We start from the raw sequence: 15,571 nt of genomic DNA, 5'->3' as shown, positions 1-15,571 counted from the left end.
ACTTTTGTGTGTTTGGAAAAAATTCCTAAACAAGAAATTATACCTTTTCTGTATCTCTAATTTTTCTTACAATTTGTCATACAACTAGTTAACACTACTCTCATGCTTCATGTATGGGAAACACATGAAAGAAACATCCTATTAGACCAAGAAGACATATGAGAATATGAGGTTCCAAACCAAGGTTCCTGAAACAACTGGAAATGAGCTGAGACAGTACCTGAATGTTTTCATGATCTTTCGGGTGCAGCAGAAGTTGAACCTCTCGTAAAGTTTTCAGTTTATTCTTTCTACTAAATTTTAGCACTTGTGAAATTATTAATTCAGCAAACACAGGTTTAGGAAATCCCAAATTTCCTGTTCCTATTGCTGGAAATGCAATTGATTGTAGAGCCAATAACTCAGTGTCCTTCAGACAGTTTGTGATTATGTTTTTCATGATCTGAAAAGCACAGAGGACTTCTTTAATCATCTTGCTTAGAAACGGGAGACCCTAAAGAACAAGCAGCTTTCACTGGGAGCTTTGGCCACTCACCATGCTTTCAGCAGACCTTAATGGCAGTGGGAAGAGGAGAGAGCACAGGAGAGGGAAAGGAAGTTTAGAGATCCTCTACAATGAGGGAGACTCACTGCACCATGAAGGAAAGAGGGACAGTGATAGCCATCCTCATCCCTTACTATCCTCCTCCCTCACCATCTCCTGTCTTCAACTCTTACCTCATTTTCCTCATTTGCTTTCCCTGACCCACAATAGTTAACTGACCACAATGACCAACTCCTGTTAGTAACCATTACCCGAAAGAAGTCATCCACAACTGACAGAAATGGCCACAGCGATGGGACCTGCCAAAAATGTGCTATTATTATGGAAGAGAAGCAGACAGGCTACCCTATGGTATCCTGAATGAAGAGTACAGAGGGATATCCCATTCTCTGGAAAATTTCAAGCCAGGCCCTACCTTTAGTGACCATGCAGTGTTGTTAGTCTTCCACTGCGGAGCCACCACATGGAACACTTGGCGGCAGGGAAGATTACAACCACTGGTTGAAAGAATTGTGCCCACGTTGACATAGTACCCTTGTGCTACTTCGTTGAGTTCCTCCTGGAGTTCTGGCCCAGCCTTTTCCAAGAAGGCCTGAGAAAGGGGTCCTTTGTTGAGTGCAAGATCCGAGGGAATGGAGTTGACAATGACATGGGCCTTAAAGACAAAGCCAAAGATTTGTTTCAAATTCTCAGTTAAGATATTCATCAATAATGACTCCATTTGAGCCCCTGGGCTGGGCACAATGAAGACAACAGTTGCTCCTATACATTATGTTAACCAAGGCTCAGGAAAACAGAGAATAGAAACAATTCAAATATCTACTGGCTAATGAATGGGCAAACAAAATGTATATCCATCTGTGGTGGTTTGAATAAAAATGTCCCCCATAGGCTCCAAGTATTTGGACATTTTGTCCCCAGATGATGGCACTGTTTTGGGAGGTTTTAAAAGGTGTGGCTATCCTGGAGGAAGTATGTCACTGGGGGTGGGCTTAGAGAGTTCTTAAGCCTTGCCAGATCTCCAGTCACTCTCTTGCTTCCTGTGCCTGTGATGATGTGAGAGCTTCACTTCTGCTGCTCCTGCTCCAGCCACCTCCAGCCACCATGCCTTCTTGCCATGACGGACTGTAATTCCCCTGGAACCAAAAGCTCAAATAAACTTGGTCAGTGTTTCTATCACAGCAACAGAAAAGTGACTAATACAGTAATTGGTACCAGAGAGTGGGCTGTTGGCTGTGAAGAACCTGATCATGTGGGGTTTTGAAGAAATGTGCAAGACTTTGGTAGGTTAAGCTAGAAAAGCGGTTGATTACTGTAAGTGGAGCTTAACAGGCCATTCTAGTAGGCACCTGGAAGAAAGTAGTACTGAAAACAATGGAGTTTCAGAGGGAAATAAGGACTTAAGCAGCACTTGGGATATTTTGGCAAAGAGTCTGGCTGGAGTCTGCCCTAGACAAAAAAGCTTGCCTGAAGCTAAGTTGAAAAGTAATGGACTAATTTCTTTGGCAGAAGAAATTTCAAGACAGCCTAACGTAGAAATGGTAGCATGGCTATTAATGATGAATATTATGCAGATCTATAGTGAAAGAGAGCAAATGGGGCAAAAAGAAATGCAGTTTGAATTGAAAAAGAGCACTTGAAAGATAAATGTTGGAGCCCTGGCATGTGATAGAGAGGATCCCATTGATAAGGAGATTAAAGTGATTAAGAAGATTGAAGTGATTAAGGAGAGGCCTAGAGATTCAAACTTAAACAATGGAGAGAGTGCCTCCAGGACAAGACCACACCCAGTTAAGCCTCCAGTTTGTGAAAGGAAAACACTGCAGGGACCACTGAGGAGACAAGCTTCTAAAATGGATAAAGCAGGCTGGAGTCCATCCCAAACTTTCTGTCAAACTTGGCATTGTTGTTCACCTGGTGCTGGCTTTAGAGGCATGAAAGATGCAAGAGTGAAGGGGTCATCAATTCTTCCTCCACAGTTTCAGAGAGCTGCTGAGGCCAAGCAGCATGCAGCAGGGGTTCCTCTGCATAGAGAAGACCCTGATAGGCCATTGCATGAAGCTGTGAAGGGGAAGCCTGGTTGGCAAGGGAGACTCAAGAAGATGTTCATGATATCAGAGCTGTGAGGCATCTGCCAAGAAGACCTGCATACAGGCAGTGGTACCAGCTCAAGAGAGAAATGTGTGTTGCATGCAGCAAAGCTGGAGAGTCTGAGCCATCTAAGCCCTTTGGAAGTAAAGTCCCAGAAGTCAAACATGGAGCTACTGGATTTGGTGTTTGTCCTGCTGGTTTTAGGTCTTATTTTGGTCTGGTATTTCCTTACTATGCTTCTATTCCTCCCTTTTGCAATGGTAATGTGTATTCCATTCCACTGTATGTTGGGAGTATGTAATTTGTCTTTTGAGTTTACAGGTGCTTACAGTTAAGATATTTTGCTGAGTCTCAGAAGAGGCTTTGGACTGTGGACTTTGGAATAGTAGTGAGATTGATAATGACTATGGGGACTTTTAAAGTTGGACTAAATGCATTTTGCATTTTATATGGTCATGAGCCTATGGGGGCCAGGAGGTAGAATGTGGTGGTTTGAATGAAAATGTCCCCCATAGGCTCCAAGTATTTGGACATTTTGTCCCCAGACGATGGTACTTTTGGGGAGGTTTTAGAATGTGTGGTTATGATGGAGGAAGCATGTCACTGGGGGTGGGCTTAGAGATGTCTTAAGCCTTGCCAGATCTCCAGTTCCTCTCTTGCTTCCTGTGCCTGTGTGATGATGTGAGAGCTTCACTTCTGCTGCTCCTGCTCCAGCCACCTCCAGCCACCATGCCTCCCTGGCATGACGGACTGTAATTCCCCTGGAACCATAAGTGCAAATAAACTCTTCCTTCTATAAATTGCTTTCATCAGTGTTTCTATCACAGCAACAGAAAAGTGACTAATACACCATCCAATAGAATAACATTCAGCCACTAAAAGGATGAAATACCCATGTATGCTTTGTCATGGATGAGCCATGAAAGCATTCTTCTCAGTGAAAGGAGCCAGTTAGATAGGACCACAAATTGTATGATTTAGTTTACATGAAACTTCAAGAGCAGGTGAGTCTATAGAAGACTAGATCAGATTTACATAGGGCTAGGAAGGTGGGGTGAGTGTATGGATAGAATAGAAATAATTGCTAATGGGCACATTTCTTTCTACAGTGACAAAAGTGAACTATAATTAGATTGTAGCTATCTAGTATCTTCAGTTCTTTCTGTATGACCATATGTGTGTCCTCCAGTGAATGTCAGCCCCATCCTTCTGCTGGCTTTAGAGGGTCCTGGAGCCAGGGCCAGGTGACCCTCTCCTTTGGCCTCCTACACAGCTCTGTGCATTTTCAAAAGGAAGACTTGGTTGAGGATATAGCTCAGCTGATAGAGTATTTGCCTAGCATGCATGAAATTCTATGTTCAATCCCCTGGCACTGTGTAAACAAATATATCATATCATCATATATCATATCATATCATATCATATCATATCATCATATCATCATATCATATCATACCATGTCATATGCTGGATAGGTGTGTTCTCTGAGGGAACTAGAGACAGTCACCTCTTGCCCAATTGGTCAGCTTCAATTGCATAAGGGAGAAGGTCTAAGGAAGCACTGAGGAAGTCAGAAAGCGATGAAAAGTCACCACCTTGGCAAGGTGGGGACTTGGCACTAGCAGCACGGATCTCAAAAGCTTAACCAAGATGTAGGGAAAGAGCCTATGGGTGCATGCCTTTGTAAGTAACCTTCTTTCAGATTTTATAAACTTTATACAAAAACCCAAATGGAATGCATAGTGTCTGTTTTGTCGGTCAGTGTTAGGACCTTGTGGCCCTGGGACACCAGAGCGCATGCACAAGTCTCCCAGGAGAGAATCTAGTGCAACATCATATCATGTCATGTTGTGTCATGTCATGTCATATCATGTCATCTCATCTCATCATATAATATCATATCATATCATATCACATCACAGCAGAACTGTCTGGATGGAGCTTACAAATACCTTTTCTTGTAAAAAAAAAGTCAAAGCAAAACAAGTTTGTGACATCTAATTCATTTCATTTACTATCATATCCAGCATACCTAGTTGTCTGCTGTTGAAAGATGTTGAGGACAAGTGACACCTAATGGTGATAATTTAGGACTTTGGGGTTGGTCTTTGAATAAGACTTTCAGGGACTGGTTGAAAATTTCACTGTAAGCTGGGTGTGGTGGTACATGTCTTTAGTACCAGCACTTGGAAGGCAGAGGCAGGCAGATCTCTGTGAATTCAAGGACAGCCTGGTCTACATAGTGAGTTCCAGGCCAGCTGGGGCTACAGGGAGACTCTGTCTCAAAAAGAAAAAAAAAGTCATTGTAGGGGCTAGATAAATGGCTCAGTGGATTAAGAGGGCTTGCTGTTCTTGCACAGGGATATATTTAGTTCTCAGTGTGACTCACAGCCTGTAACTCTGGCTCCAAAGGATCAGATGGCCTCTTCTGTCCTCTGTGGTCACCTGCACACATATATATATTTCTCTGTGTGACACACACCCTGTATCTCTGTCTCCACATGAGCACATGGCCTCTTCTGTCCTCTCTGGTCACCTGCACACATGTTGTGCCAGAGAGAGAGAGAGAGAGAGAGAGAGAGAGAGAGAGAGAGAGAGAGAGAGAGGAGACAGAAATAGAGAGGCAGAGTCACATGCATAAATTTTAAGAGTAATAACTCTTTTTTTTGTTATTCTATGTGTGTGAGTGTTATGCCTGCATGTGTGTAAGTGACCATGGAGGACAGAAGAGGGCATTTGATCCTCTGGAACTCAAGTTAATGGGCAGTTGTTAGCCTACCATGTGGGTGCTGGGATTTGAACCTGGGTCTTCTGCAAAAATAGCCAGTGCTCTTAACTGCTGAGCCATCTCTCCAGCCTATAAAGTACATTTTAAAATTCACCCTTTGATGAACAATTATTTCTAATTTTTGTTTATTATTACAAATAATATTGCTCAAATAGGTATATAAAATACATTTTTACTTTAAACTTTCATAAACTAAATATTTACCCATTTTGGGGGGTTGTTGAATCTTCTCCAAGAGAGAAGGAAACACAAGTCCTTAGCTGAGGTCCTTGGCCCTGAAGAATAAACCTTTAATTTAAATTTTTTCACTGTATTATGATGCTTATTTTCCTTTAGGTAAGTTGTAATCTTTTGAGGTTCTGTGTTGTTGTTTAAAACAAGTTCTCATGTATCCTGAGCTAGCCTCACATTCATTCACTCTGTAGCTGAGGATGACCTTGAATTTCTGATTCTCCTGCCTCCACCTCCCTAATGTGAGATTATAGACATGTACCATCACCCCTGCTTTATGCAGTGCTGGAGAACTGAACCCAGAGCTTCATGCATGCTAAGCAAGCACTCTATCAACTGAGCTACATCCTCAGTCAAGACGTCCTTTAAAAAATATTTTATTATTTTTATTTTATGTGTATGAGTGTATTGCCTACATGTGTGTAAGTGTGCCCATGTCATGCAATGCTCTTGGAAGTCAGAAGGGGGCATCAGATTCCCCTAGAACTGGAGTTACAGACAGTTGTTAGCAGCCTTGTGGGTGCTAGGACTAGAACCCAGGTTCTCTGCAAGAGCAGTCAGTGCTCTTAATGGCTGAGCCAACTCTCTAGCCCCAAGAGTTCCCATGAAAAAATGAAACAACCACAAAAACAAAAATGCTCAAAGATATATGGGAGGCAGAAGAAGAGGGTCACCTGGCTCTGGACCAGGACCCTCTGCAGCCAACAGAAGGGTGGGGCTGACATTCACTGGAAGACATATTTATGATCATCCAGAGAGAACAGCAGCTACTGGCTAGTGAGTAGGTGCCTGCCCTGCTTCAGATTAGTCAGAGACTGTTGGAAGGGGCATTAAATAGTTTTTAAAAACATATTAGCTGGGATGGGGGAGACACAGTGGGTTAGCTGGGTGGATAGCTGCTTGTGTCTATAACCTAGCATGTGTGTGTAGATAGGCTGGCTGCCAGTCTATCCAGAAGTATACTAACTCCCCCCCACACACACACACACACACACACACACACACACACACACACACCCCAAGAGTTGTCCCTACATGATTCCCAACATCTGAACCTTCCTCAGGTCCACCCACACTTGCCCTCACCCCAAAAGACCAACAGATGGATACTGGGCACAGAGGCTGCTCCACTGCAGTCCTCAACTTCACCCTTCCCCATCTCCACTGACAGATTCCTGACCTGTTATCTGAGAACAAACCCTAGATGGACCAAACATAATAGATGGAAAAGAATGAAGATGTGTGGCGAGCCACACAGTGTCTCCTACATTTTCTGGAAACTGAGTGATCTGGTCTCAGCACTCTGTCAATTCTTACCAATAGGCCAGTCCCTAGTCATAAGTTATTTGGGAAAAACTTCCACTATCTAAGGAAAACTGAAGGTGAGGAGGGAGGGCATGGAATTAGCTTCTCCATTCTCTCCCTTCATCCTGTCTTCCTTTGACCCTCAATCAGGCAGCTGCAGACACCACAGCACACTGGTGGCAAACAACGACACTCACCTGAGCATTTTGCACACCTTCTTTTATCAAAAGGATTTTCAGGCCTTCTGGGGACACCAGACAGCCCTGTTTCTGTGACACTTTTCCAGGTGAGGTCGTTTCTTTTAAGCCGGGTGAGGAGTCTGGTCGGGGCTGGGGTTGTACCTTGGGAGGTATTTGGGGCCGGTTGTCTACAAATAGATTTCTCACAACTTCAGCAAAGGCCCCCACGGTCTTGTCAGATGGGTCCACCAGGTAAATCTTTTTCAAGGTGTGTCCACTCTGCTTATGTTGGAAGTTGTCCTTGATGGTGGAAACAATGGTCAATACACACCGGTTTAAGGGAAAGCCAAAGACTCCAGAGCTGATAGCTGGGATGGCTATGGACTCACACTTGTACTTCTCGGCTAAAATGAGACTTTGATCCACAACCCTCCTTAACAGGTGCACACACCTTGGAGCCTCATCTCCCCTCCACTGAGGCCCTACTGCGTGGATGACATAGTGGCAAGGGAGCTTGCCTGCTTTTGAGATGGTAGCATTGCCAGGTAGGACCTTGCCATCCCTTTGCACTATCTGGTCACATTCTGCTTGAAGGTCAGGCCCAGCTGCTTTTAAGAGAGCAAGGGCAAGCCCACCAATATGCTGAAGGTCCTCATTTGCAGCATTCACCACCACGTCTACAGGAAACCGAGTCAGATCTCCCTGCTGTACAGTCAGCGTGACTCCAGGGACCACGTCCCTCCGAACAAGGCACTTCTGCTCAGAGATGCTGCCTCTCTTCCTCTCTCCATTCTCCTGGAGCTCAATGGCACAGCCATAAAGGCGTCTGACCTCACTTTTGTAATATGCCTCTTTATCTTGGAAGAACTGCCTGGCACCCGGCTTGTCAGTATGAAAGCTTTTAATGCAAACTGAAGCCTGGAATTGCTTGACAATGTCCATGCACTCTAGTACTTTGCTCTTGAAGCCACTTAGTAAAATGCCCTTTGGTTTGTTTTCAGCCTCAAAATCTACCTGCACATTTGCCCTCCTTATCTTTGGCCAGAGGAGCTTCTTGTCTGATTTTAGATAGTCCATAACCAAGGATTGCTCTATTTCAATCAGTCTCTCAATTTTCATGCTGTTTTCCAAGAACCCAAAAAGCGTGCTATGGATTTCATTTACTTCTGTCCTGAAGCCTGCAATGATGACCTCGGCCGGGGTTTCTGAAGTTAGTTCATTCATTACTGTAATGTCTATGGAAGAACTGTGTTTCTTTTGCAGAGTGTGGATTTTCTTTTTCCACTTATTACTTCTAAGAACTTCCTTGTCCTCAACTTCAATGCGCTTGAAACTTAAGGCTCTGTGCATTTGTTGCTCAGCCTCTAACAGGGCATTGGAAGAGGAGCTGGTTAAGAGAACCGTTGTTTCCTTCAGCTCATATGTTCCGAGAGTTTTCTGTGCTGCAAAAAGAGCCTTGGAGAGTTCCTGGCAGTCTACATGCTGCAGGAACGTGAAGATTTCAGGAGGAAACGGAACACCTTTCTGAACCATGGCAAACACCTTGTCCTGGATCTCACACTTGACTTGATACACATCTGCACGGAGCCCCTTAAAGCACAAGTAATGAGTGGCTGTGTCATAAGAAATCTCCATCTCTGGGTACTTTTTTCGTAGATCCTCCAGGAGACCACTCTGATGCAAAAGAAAATGCTTTCCTGGAGAAACGGCCACTTTTTCCTTCAGACTTTGTTCTTCCTTTCTAATTTTTTCAGTAGCATTTTCTATTAATCTCTTTATTTTCTGGCCAATGTCTTGGACATCTTCTGATTTTCCTGCTAAGGTTAGACTCTTCTTTTGCACATCAAACTCAGTCCAAACCCTGTCATCTCCTAAGTCATTTTTTATCATGTCCCATACCAGTGAATCCACTGCAAACAACTGAACTTTATATTTAGACCTGATGTCAGACAGCGCTGTGGATGCATCCTTCTGCCAGGTTTTGATTCTTGGTCTTTGGTTGACTAAGGTGGCCGCAGGTCTGATGGTAACTTTGCTATTGCCTTCGGACCATGTTAACTCACAGTGACAATGCCTCATTTCATCATTAATTTCCTTTATCAAATGGTCCTTTTTCTGAAAGAACTTCCATAAGGGAGGATCCAGTGACTCCTGGAATGATGTTGGGAGCTTGATCAGAGGTTTCTCCTCACCATATAAGGCTGTGCCCAAAGATGGGTAGTAGGGGAAGATGGACAGGGGCATCTTGTTGAACTTGTGTTTCTTGGTCATGATGGTGTCTAACACTTTAAAAGAAAAATAAATAAATAAATAAATAAATAGTCATCTCAATGTGACATGTTTCAAACTTTCCTAGAAGAAGAAGGTCTCTAAGGTTTGTAGAATTCAGAGGCAGCACTGTTCTCACACAATCAAATATAAATTGATATGTATCAACCATGCACAGGTAGATCTAATTTAATTCAATCATTACTTAATGCTTAAATTACTGTACACTGAAATAATGTTAATTAAATTCTATGGTTTTTCTGATGCCTTTAATATTTATTGCCTCATGAAGAAACAGATATAACTGGGCTGGAGAGATGATGCAGCTGATAAAGATTCAGGATCACAACCGAAAGGACAAGAAACAGATAATAATTTTGGTCACGAGCATATAGCTGATGTTTGCCAAGCAAAAAGAATATTTTAGTCCTCAAAATGAAGTATTCTGTCATCTTCTCCTTCTTGTATAGTCCCAGAATTTAAGCATTCATGGTGACTTGAATTCTGTTACTATCTTTATGGGGAGAATCGTAATTGCAATAGCTTACTTTGTATCAGACAGTTTTCCAATTCTTTAAGAGAATTTAATGTCTTTAATCTTCACAGTGGTCTTTTGATAGAGAAACATATCCTGAGCTACAAATGATAAAACTGTGGCTGGCAAAGGTTAGATAACTTGAACAGGGCTCCACAGATGAGGGTAAATATCTGAGCTGATCGCCAATGTTGGCCAACCTGGAAGCCTATGTTCTTGCTCCTTCAACCAAAGCTAAATCATCCTTACAGTCATCAGTGAGCCCAGCCAGAGATTAAGGTTTCATAAGCCCGGCACCTCTTCTTGCCTCTGTAACAATCTCCTCAGGGATATTTTATTTAATCTTCACAATATTCCAAGGAGGCTAACTAGTGATGTGATATCCATTCTACGGATGGGAAAGCAGAGAATTTGGTGGGTTAAAGCCCACAAAACCAATAAACACCAACCAGGATTCAAACTCAGGTCTATCTGACCCAAAAACCATCAGAGATGTCATCCTCAATATGCCTTCCAATCTCCATCCTGAGGTCATGTGAAGCCACCCTTATTAATTCCTGAATAAGCACATTGACAGGAAACGGGGGGAATAGAAACACTTTACAGGAACTAGACATGTTTCTGAGTATGTCTTTACCTAAACTTGTTGAAATCAATTTGAGATTCAATATGGATAGCTAAAACACAGATTTCCACTTTTTTACATACAGTATTTCAAAGGCTCTAAGAACAGCATCATTCCCAGTCATAGATGGAGGCTCAGAGCATCTTTTATCTCTCATCTACTTTGTGTTGCTTCTCTAAACGCTGCACTGCTGCCCTCAATATGCCTCAAATCCAAGTGACTAAGTGATTGATTCCATTTTTCTTTCTTCCTTTCTTTCTTTCTTTCTTTCTTTCTTTCTTTCTTTCTTTCTTTCTTTCCTTCCTTCCTTCCTTCCTTCCTTCCTTCCTTTCTTTTGTTTTTTGAGACAGAGTCTTACCATAGCCCCAGTTGGCCTGCAACTCACTATGTAGACCAGGCTGGCCTTGCCTGCCTCTGCCTCCTGAATACTGGGATTAAAGGCATGTGCCACCATGCCCAGCAATTGATTCCATTTCTGAAAAAAATATATGAACATACACATAATATGCATGAGGTTTTAACTAGCTGCTGAAATCTGCAGAAACGGCCTGGATTATGCCAGGGGTGTGAGGCTGAGACACACTACCTTTCCTGTCACAGAACTCAACCAGTGCTGAACTCTCTTCAGGAAAGCATTCGACTTTGGCAACTCTTCCTCCTCCATTGAAAGGGCTTTCAAAGAAAAGTTGTAAGTGGTAGCCATCAACACCAGGTGGCAAGTTTTCCACCCTGATTGTTTTGGTCATTTCCAGGAGTCTCGGTGCAAGCTGGAGTTGTTTATTTGAATGGTGACTGATACAATCAAAAACAAATTTTTCAACATCTACAAAACAAACAAAAAATCAGAAAATTATTATTACATTTCTGTAAATGCAGGAGAAATTGCATGGCTGTTCATTGAGAAGGGAAAGCTAATCTTGGCATTTTCTGCACTGAGCTGGCTTCAATTATGTCCAAGCCTCCTGAGTGCCTTCTCCACAATATCTCTCCTTCTACTCTTTTCTCAAGCCCCTCAAGGTCCCCATGCCAGCAGACAGGAGCCCACACCCTTAGCGAGGCCTATAGGACCCTTCACCATCGACACCAAACTCATTTCCAAGCACCACTTTCCCTGCTGTTTATTTTCCATGTTGCCATAAAAAATTAATCACTTTTAAAAGTCTCCTTCTTTTGACCTTGTATATATAGTTTCCTGTGTCTACAATACCTTCTCCAATCTGCGGGATGGAGGTGCTTTTGTTTTATTGTGATGCCGAGGATCAAATCCAAACACTACCTCTGGTCCACATCCACAGCCCTCTTCTGTTTTTAAATTTGATTCTATTCACCCTGCAGAACTGATCCTAACTAGCACTTTCAAATTAACAGGGATCAGTGGTGGATGGGCATATGATGTTCCAACCATTTAGCCAGGATCTAGGTAAACAGATGAATGCAAGGCCTTGCTAGTATACCATGCAGGAGGGTATAGGTCTTGAATACAAAGAAATTGCCTTTTGGAGATCCATTAAGAGAAAAATAGAACTAGGGATTTCCAGTCTTGGATTTCCAGAGTATGTGGTCTCTGGTTTGACCCAAAGTGAGAGATTTGGAAGGGATAGGGTCATACTGTCCTCTTCCTCCCACACAGTGACTTGGACATTCCCCACTAGGCCCTACCTGTGAAAGAGTCCATCACTTTACTTGAAGAATGAAGAGGAGTTTGCCATACGGATAGGGGAAAGAGGAAACAGCAGTAGCATGAATAAGCTTAGTGCATTTTGGACATGATCAACTGGCTCTGTTGGAGTACACACTTCAGAAGAGCAAAACTGCTCTTCCATGCTTGGGTCTCCTCCTCCCATTCCTCATAGGTTATTACAGCTGAGAGACAACTTCTCTTTCATCTTCATTATTCAGTTACAAATGTGTTTCCTCTTTGCTCCCAGACTAAAAGTTCCCCAAGTACTGGAACCATGATATAGTCATCTTCCTGCCATGGAGCCTAAACCAGTGCCTGGCCTATAACAATGCTACAGTTAGAATCTAAACTGTTCCACAGGTTCATGTGTTAAAGGCTTAGTCTCCACCTTGGTGCTAATGTGAAGTGATGGACTCTTTCACAGGTAGGGCCTACTGGGGAATATCCAAGTCACTGTGTGGGAGGAAGAGGACAGGATGAGCCTGTTCCTTCCAAATCTCTCACTTTGGGCCATTGAGATAAACAATTTTCCATGTGCCTGCCTCATGGATACTGCCTCAACACAGGCCCCAAAGCAACAGGGCTGATCATGAACTGAAGCCTCCAAAACTGAGAGCCAAAACAAACCTTTTCTCTTTACAGGCTGATTTCCTGACTTATTTGTTACGGTAATGGAAAACTAACCCAGTAAGGATTCAAGATTGTTGGTCAGCGAACAAAAGCAAGTCCACTAAATAGCCCCATATAAGAAATAATAGTGAACTTGAAATGAGAAGACTGCCCTTTATTGAATCCTTACCATGTTTCAGGTACTATGTTAAGTTTAAGTACCTTTTAAACATTATCCCATTTAATCTTTGCAGACATTTAGGGATCTTATTTTATAGGTGAGGAAAATGAGGCACAGAGAAGATAACAACTTGGCCAGTTTCATACAACTAGTTAAGTAGCAGGGCTAGACATTTAACCGCACTATCTGTGGGCTTAATCACCATCCCACTGCCACAGCCATGGAACAATGAAGGTTTGGAATTGGAAGCTTGCTTTGTTTTTGTAGGGATGGTTCCACGTGACATTGATAAGACCACTTGTTTTTCTTTTCTTCTCTGTGTATGTGTGTGTTTGTGTGTGTGCTCACACGCCTGGGTGTGCATGTAGGTCAGAGAAAGAGGATAACTTTGGGGAGTCAGTTTTTTCCTTTCTCACCATGTGAGTCCCAGGGATTGAACTCAGGCTTGGCAGCAAGTGCCTTTACCTACTGAGTCATCTCGCTGGCCCAAGTAATCATTTTCCACATCAAATGTACTTACTCATCTCTGCATATGTAACCATGAAAGCATCCTACAAAAGACGAATGTGGGAACATGAGTAAAAGAAAAGGAAGTGGAATTGGCTGCCCGAGCTCAAATCTAGTTAGTTTCCCCATCTCTCAGCACTTTTACACCTATGTCCTGGAGTGCTTGAAAGGAACAGATTCATTCGTGTAGAGTTTAGCAAGTACCTGACTTACAGTAAGCACTGTATGGGTATTTATTGGTATTGTTAAACTGCCTAGGAAGCCCAGCTTGGTAACAGAGCAATCTTATTTCCTCCCAGGGAGATAACATGAACATGCTGATTCCTAATAACCTTATAACCTTAGACTTTCTCTCTCTCTCTCTCTCTCATCATATAATAAAAGTCAGCCTATTAAGCATATCAGAACTTGACCTCAAAACTAATTTGCTTCTCTTTCCAATTTATTTTAGAGTCTCTTTACTAACCCATAGTCCTTTTTTATTGGCCACTACAAAGAGTCAGACTTTCAGAGAAGCCCCCACATCACAAGGTGCGATATATAGAAGCCTGGGGATTCGATGCCAATGGACTCACCTATAGGCTTCTGAAAGGTAACCACGGCAATGGCAAAATCCCGGATTATCTCCAACTTAAAGTCGTCACTGGAGAGACCAGTTATATTCTCCACCAAGATGGTTAACACCGTGTCAGTCACTTTGGCCTGCAGATTTTCAAATGCCACCATAGAGGGAATGTTTTCACATTCTCTTGGGATATTCTCCACGTTTTTGGATTGATCACTGGGAGAATCTTTCATATCCAGTTCTGATAAATCTGATTTGGGAGGACAATGTATTATGTTGTGATCTTATTAAAGTACTTTGTCCCAAGACACCCCCACCTTTCCTTTCCCAGTCTTTTGATCAACTCAGCTAAAAGCAAATCTTAGGTAGCTTTTCACTTCAGTGAATTAAAAAATAAAATGTCATTTGTAAGCTGGGTTGGTGGTGCATACCTTTAATCCCAGCACTCTGGAGGCAGAGGCAGGCAGATCTCTATGAGGTTAAGGCCGGTTTGGTCTATATACCGAGTTCCAGACCAGCTGCAGCTACAGGGAGATCCTGTCTCAAAAGACCAAAAAATACATAAAATATAAAACAAAATGTCTGTTGTTATTAATTCAGTTTTACTACCCCTTTTATGCCTTCTGAGGCTACTTTGTCCTTCATATATTTCTAGAATGATTCTGAATCATAATTAGGGAACTAAGCCTCTCAAAAGCAAGGCACATGATTCTTTGTTTGCTGGCACATGGGATACAGCTGAGCTCAGCAGATATTCCATAATTACAGAACTACAGCTTGGCTCACTGGAGGGAAGCAAGGATATCTGAAGATGTGCATACACTCATGCTGACTATAAACAGCTTCAGGATTGACCAGCAACATAACAGCCTTAATGAGACAGATGTGACCAACTAGAATGGATACTGGGCTAGAGATGGAGCTATATGTTCAATTCCTGACAGCCACTCTTTCTGCTTGCTATTTTGAGCCAGTTTCATATAGCTCAGGCTGGCCTTGAACTTGATATATAGCCAAGGCTGGCTTTAAACACCTGATCCTCCTTCCTCTACCTTTCAAGTGATAGATTACAGGAGTGCACAAGCACATGCAGCTCTGACTGCTACTCTTGAGTCCTGTGACCTTGGGGAAGTCTCTGAATTATATAATGAGAACACTGAACTAAGTGAACTATACAGCTGGTCTTTCCAGCAATGTAGTTTTATAACCCATGGTTATTAGAGGCTTCATCCTGAGAGAAGTTTGGTGAACTGATGAACAGGGAGCATCTGGGAACATGTCAGTGTCCAAGAAGGTAACAGGACTGGGCAGGGTGGAAAGGGCCTCAGAGAAGAGGAGAAAGCTGAGCAGGCCCTGAGGGGTGCATAGAATTAGGTAGAGAAAAGTGGGTTATAGGGCACTGTGAGCAAGAGTGGTAGGGCAGAGAACTGAGAGTGACCCAGACCACTTAGAAAATGGCAAC

At 42.8% G+C, this 15,571-nt stretch overlaps 1 protein-coding gene across 1 annotated transcript in view; it reads right to left on the bottom strand.

Annotated features, from left to right (window-relative positions):
- The window catches only part of Parp14 (poly(ADP-ribose) polymerase family member 14), a 54,826-nt gene that overhangs the window by 29,299 nt on the left and 9,956 nt on the right, over window positions 1–15,571 (bottom strand). The window contains exons 4-8 of the mRNA XM_017800568.2: window positions 14,120–14,359; window positions 11,153–11,389; window positions 7,157–9,423; window positions 960–1,199; window positions 221–442 (exon numbers count right to left, since the gene is read on the bottom strand). Of these exons, the coding sequence (XP_017656057.1) occupies window positions 221–442; window positions 960–1,199; window positions 7,157–9,423; window positions 11,153–11,389; window positions 14,120–14,359 (3,206 nt within the window). The remainder of the gene's footprint in view (window positions 1–220; window positions 443–959; window positions 1,200–7,156; window positions 9,424–11,152; window positions 11,390–14,119; window positions 14,360–15,571) is intronic.

Source organism: Nannospalax galili, unplaced genomic scaffold (genome assembly GCF_000622305.1).
Source record: "Nannospalax galili isolate Female #2095 unplaced genomic scaffold, S.galili_v1.0 scaffold18, whole genome shotgun sequence".
Classification (NCBI taxonomy): Eukaryota; Metazoa; Chordata; class Mammalia; order Rodentia; family Spalacidae; genus Nannospalax; species Nannospalax galili.
Note: the sequence above shows the minus strand (reverse complement) of the source record. Positions and strands in the feature narration are given on the sequence as shown.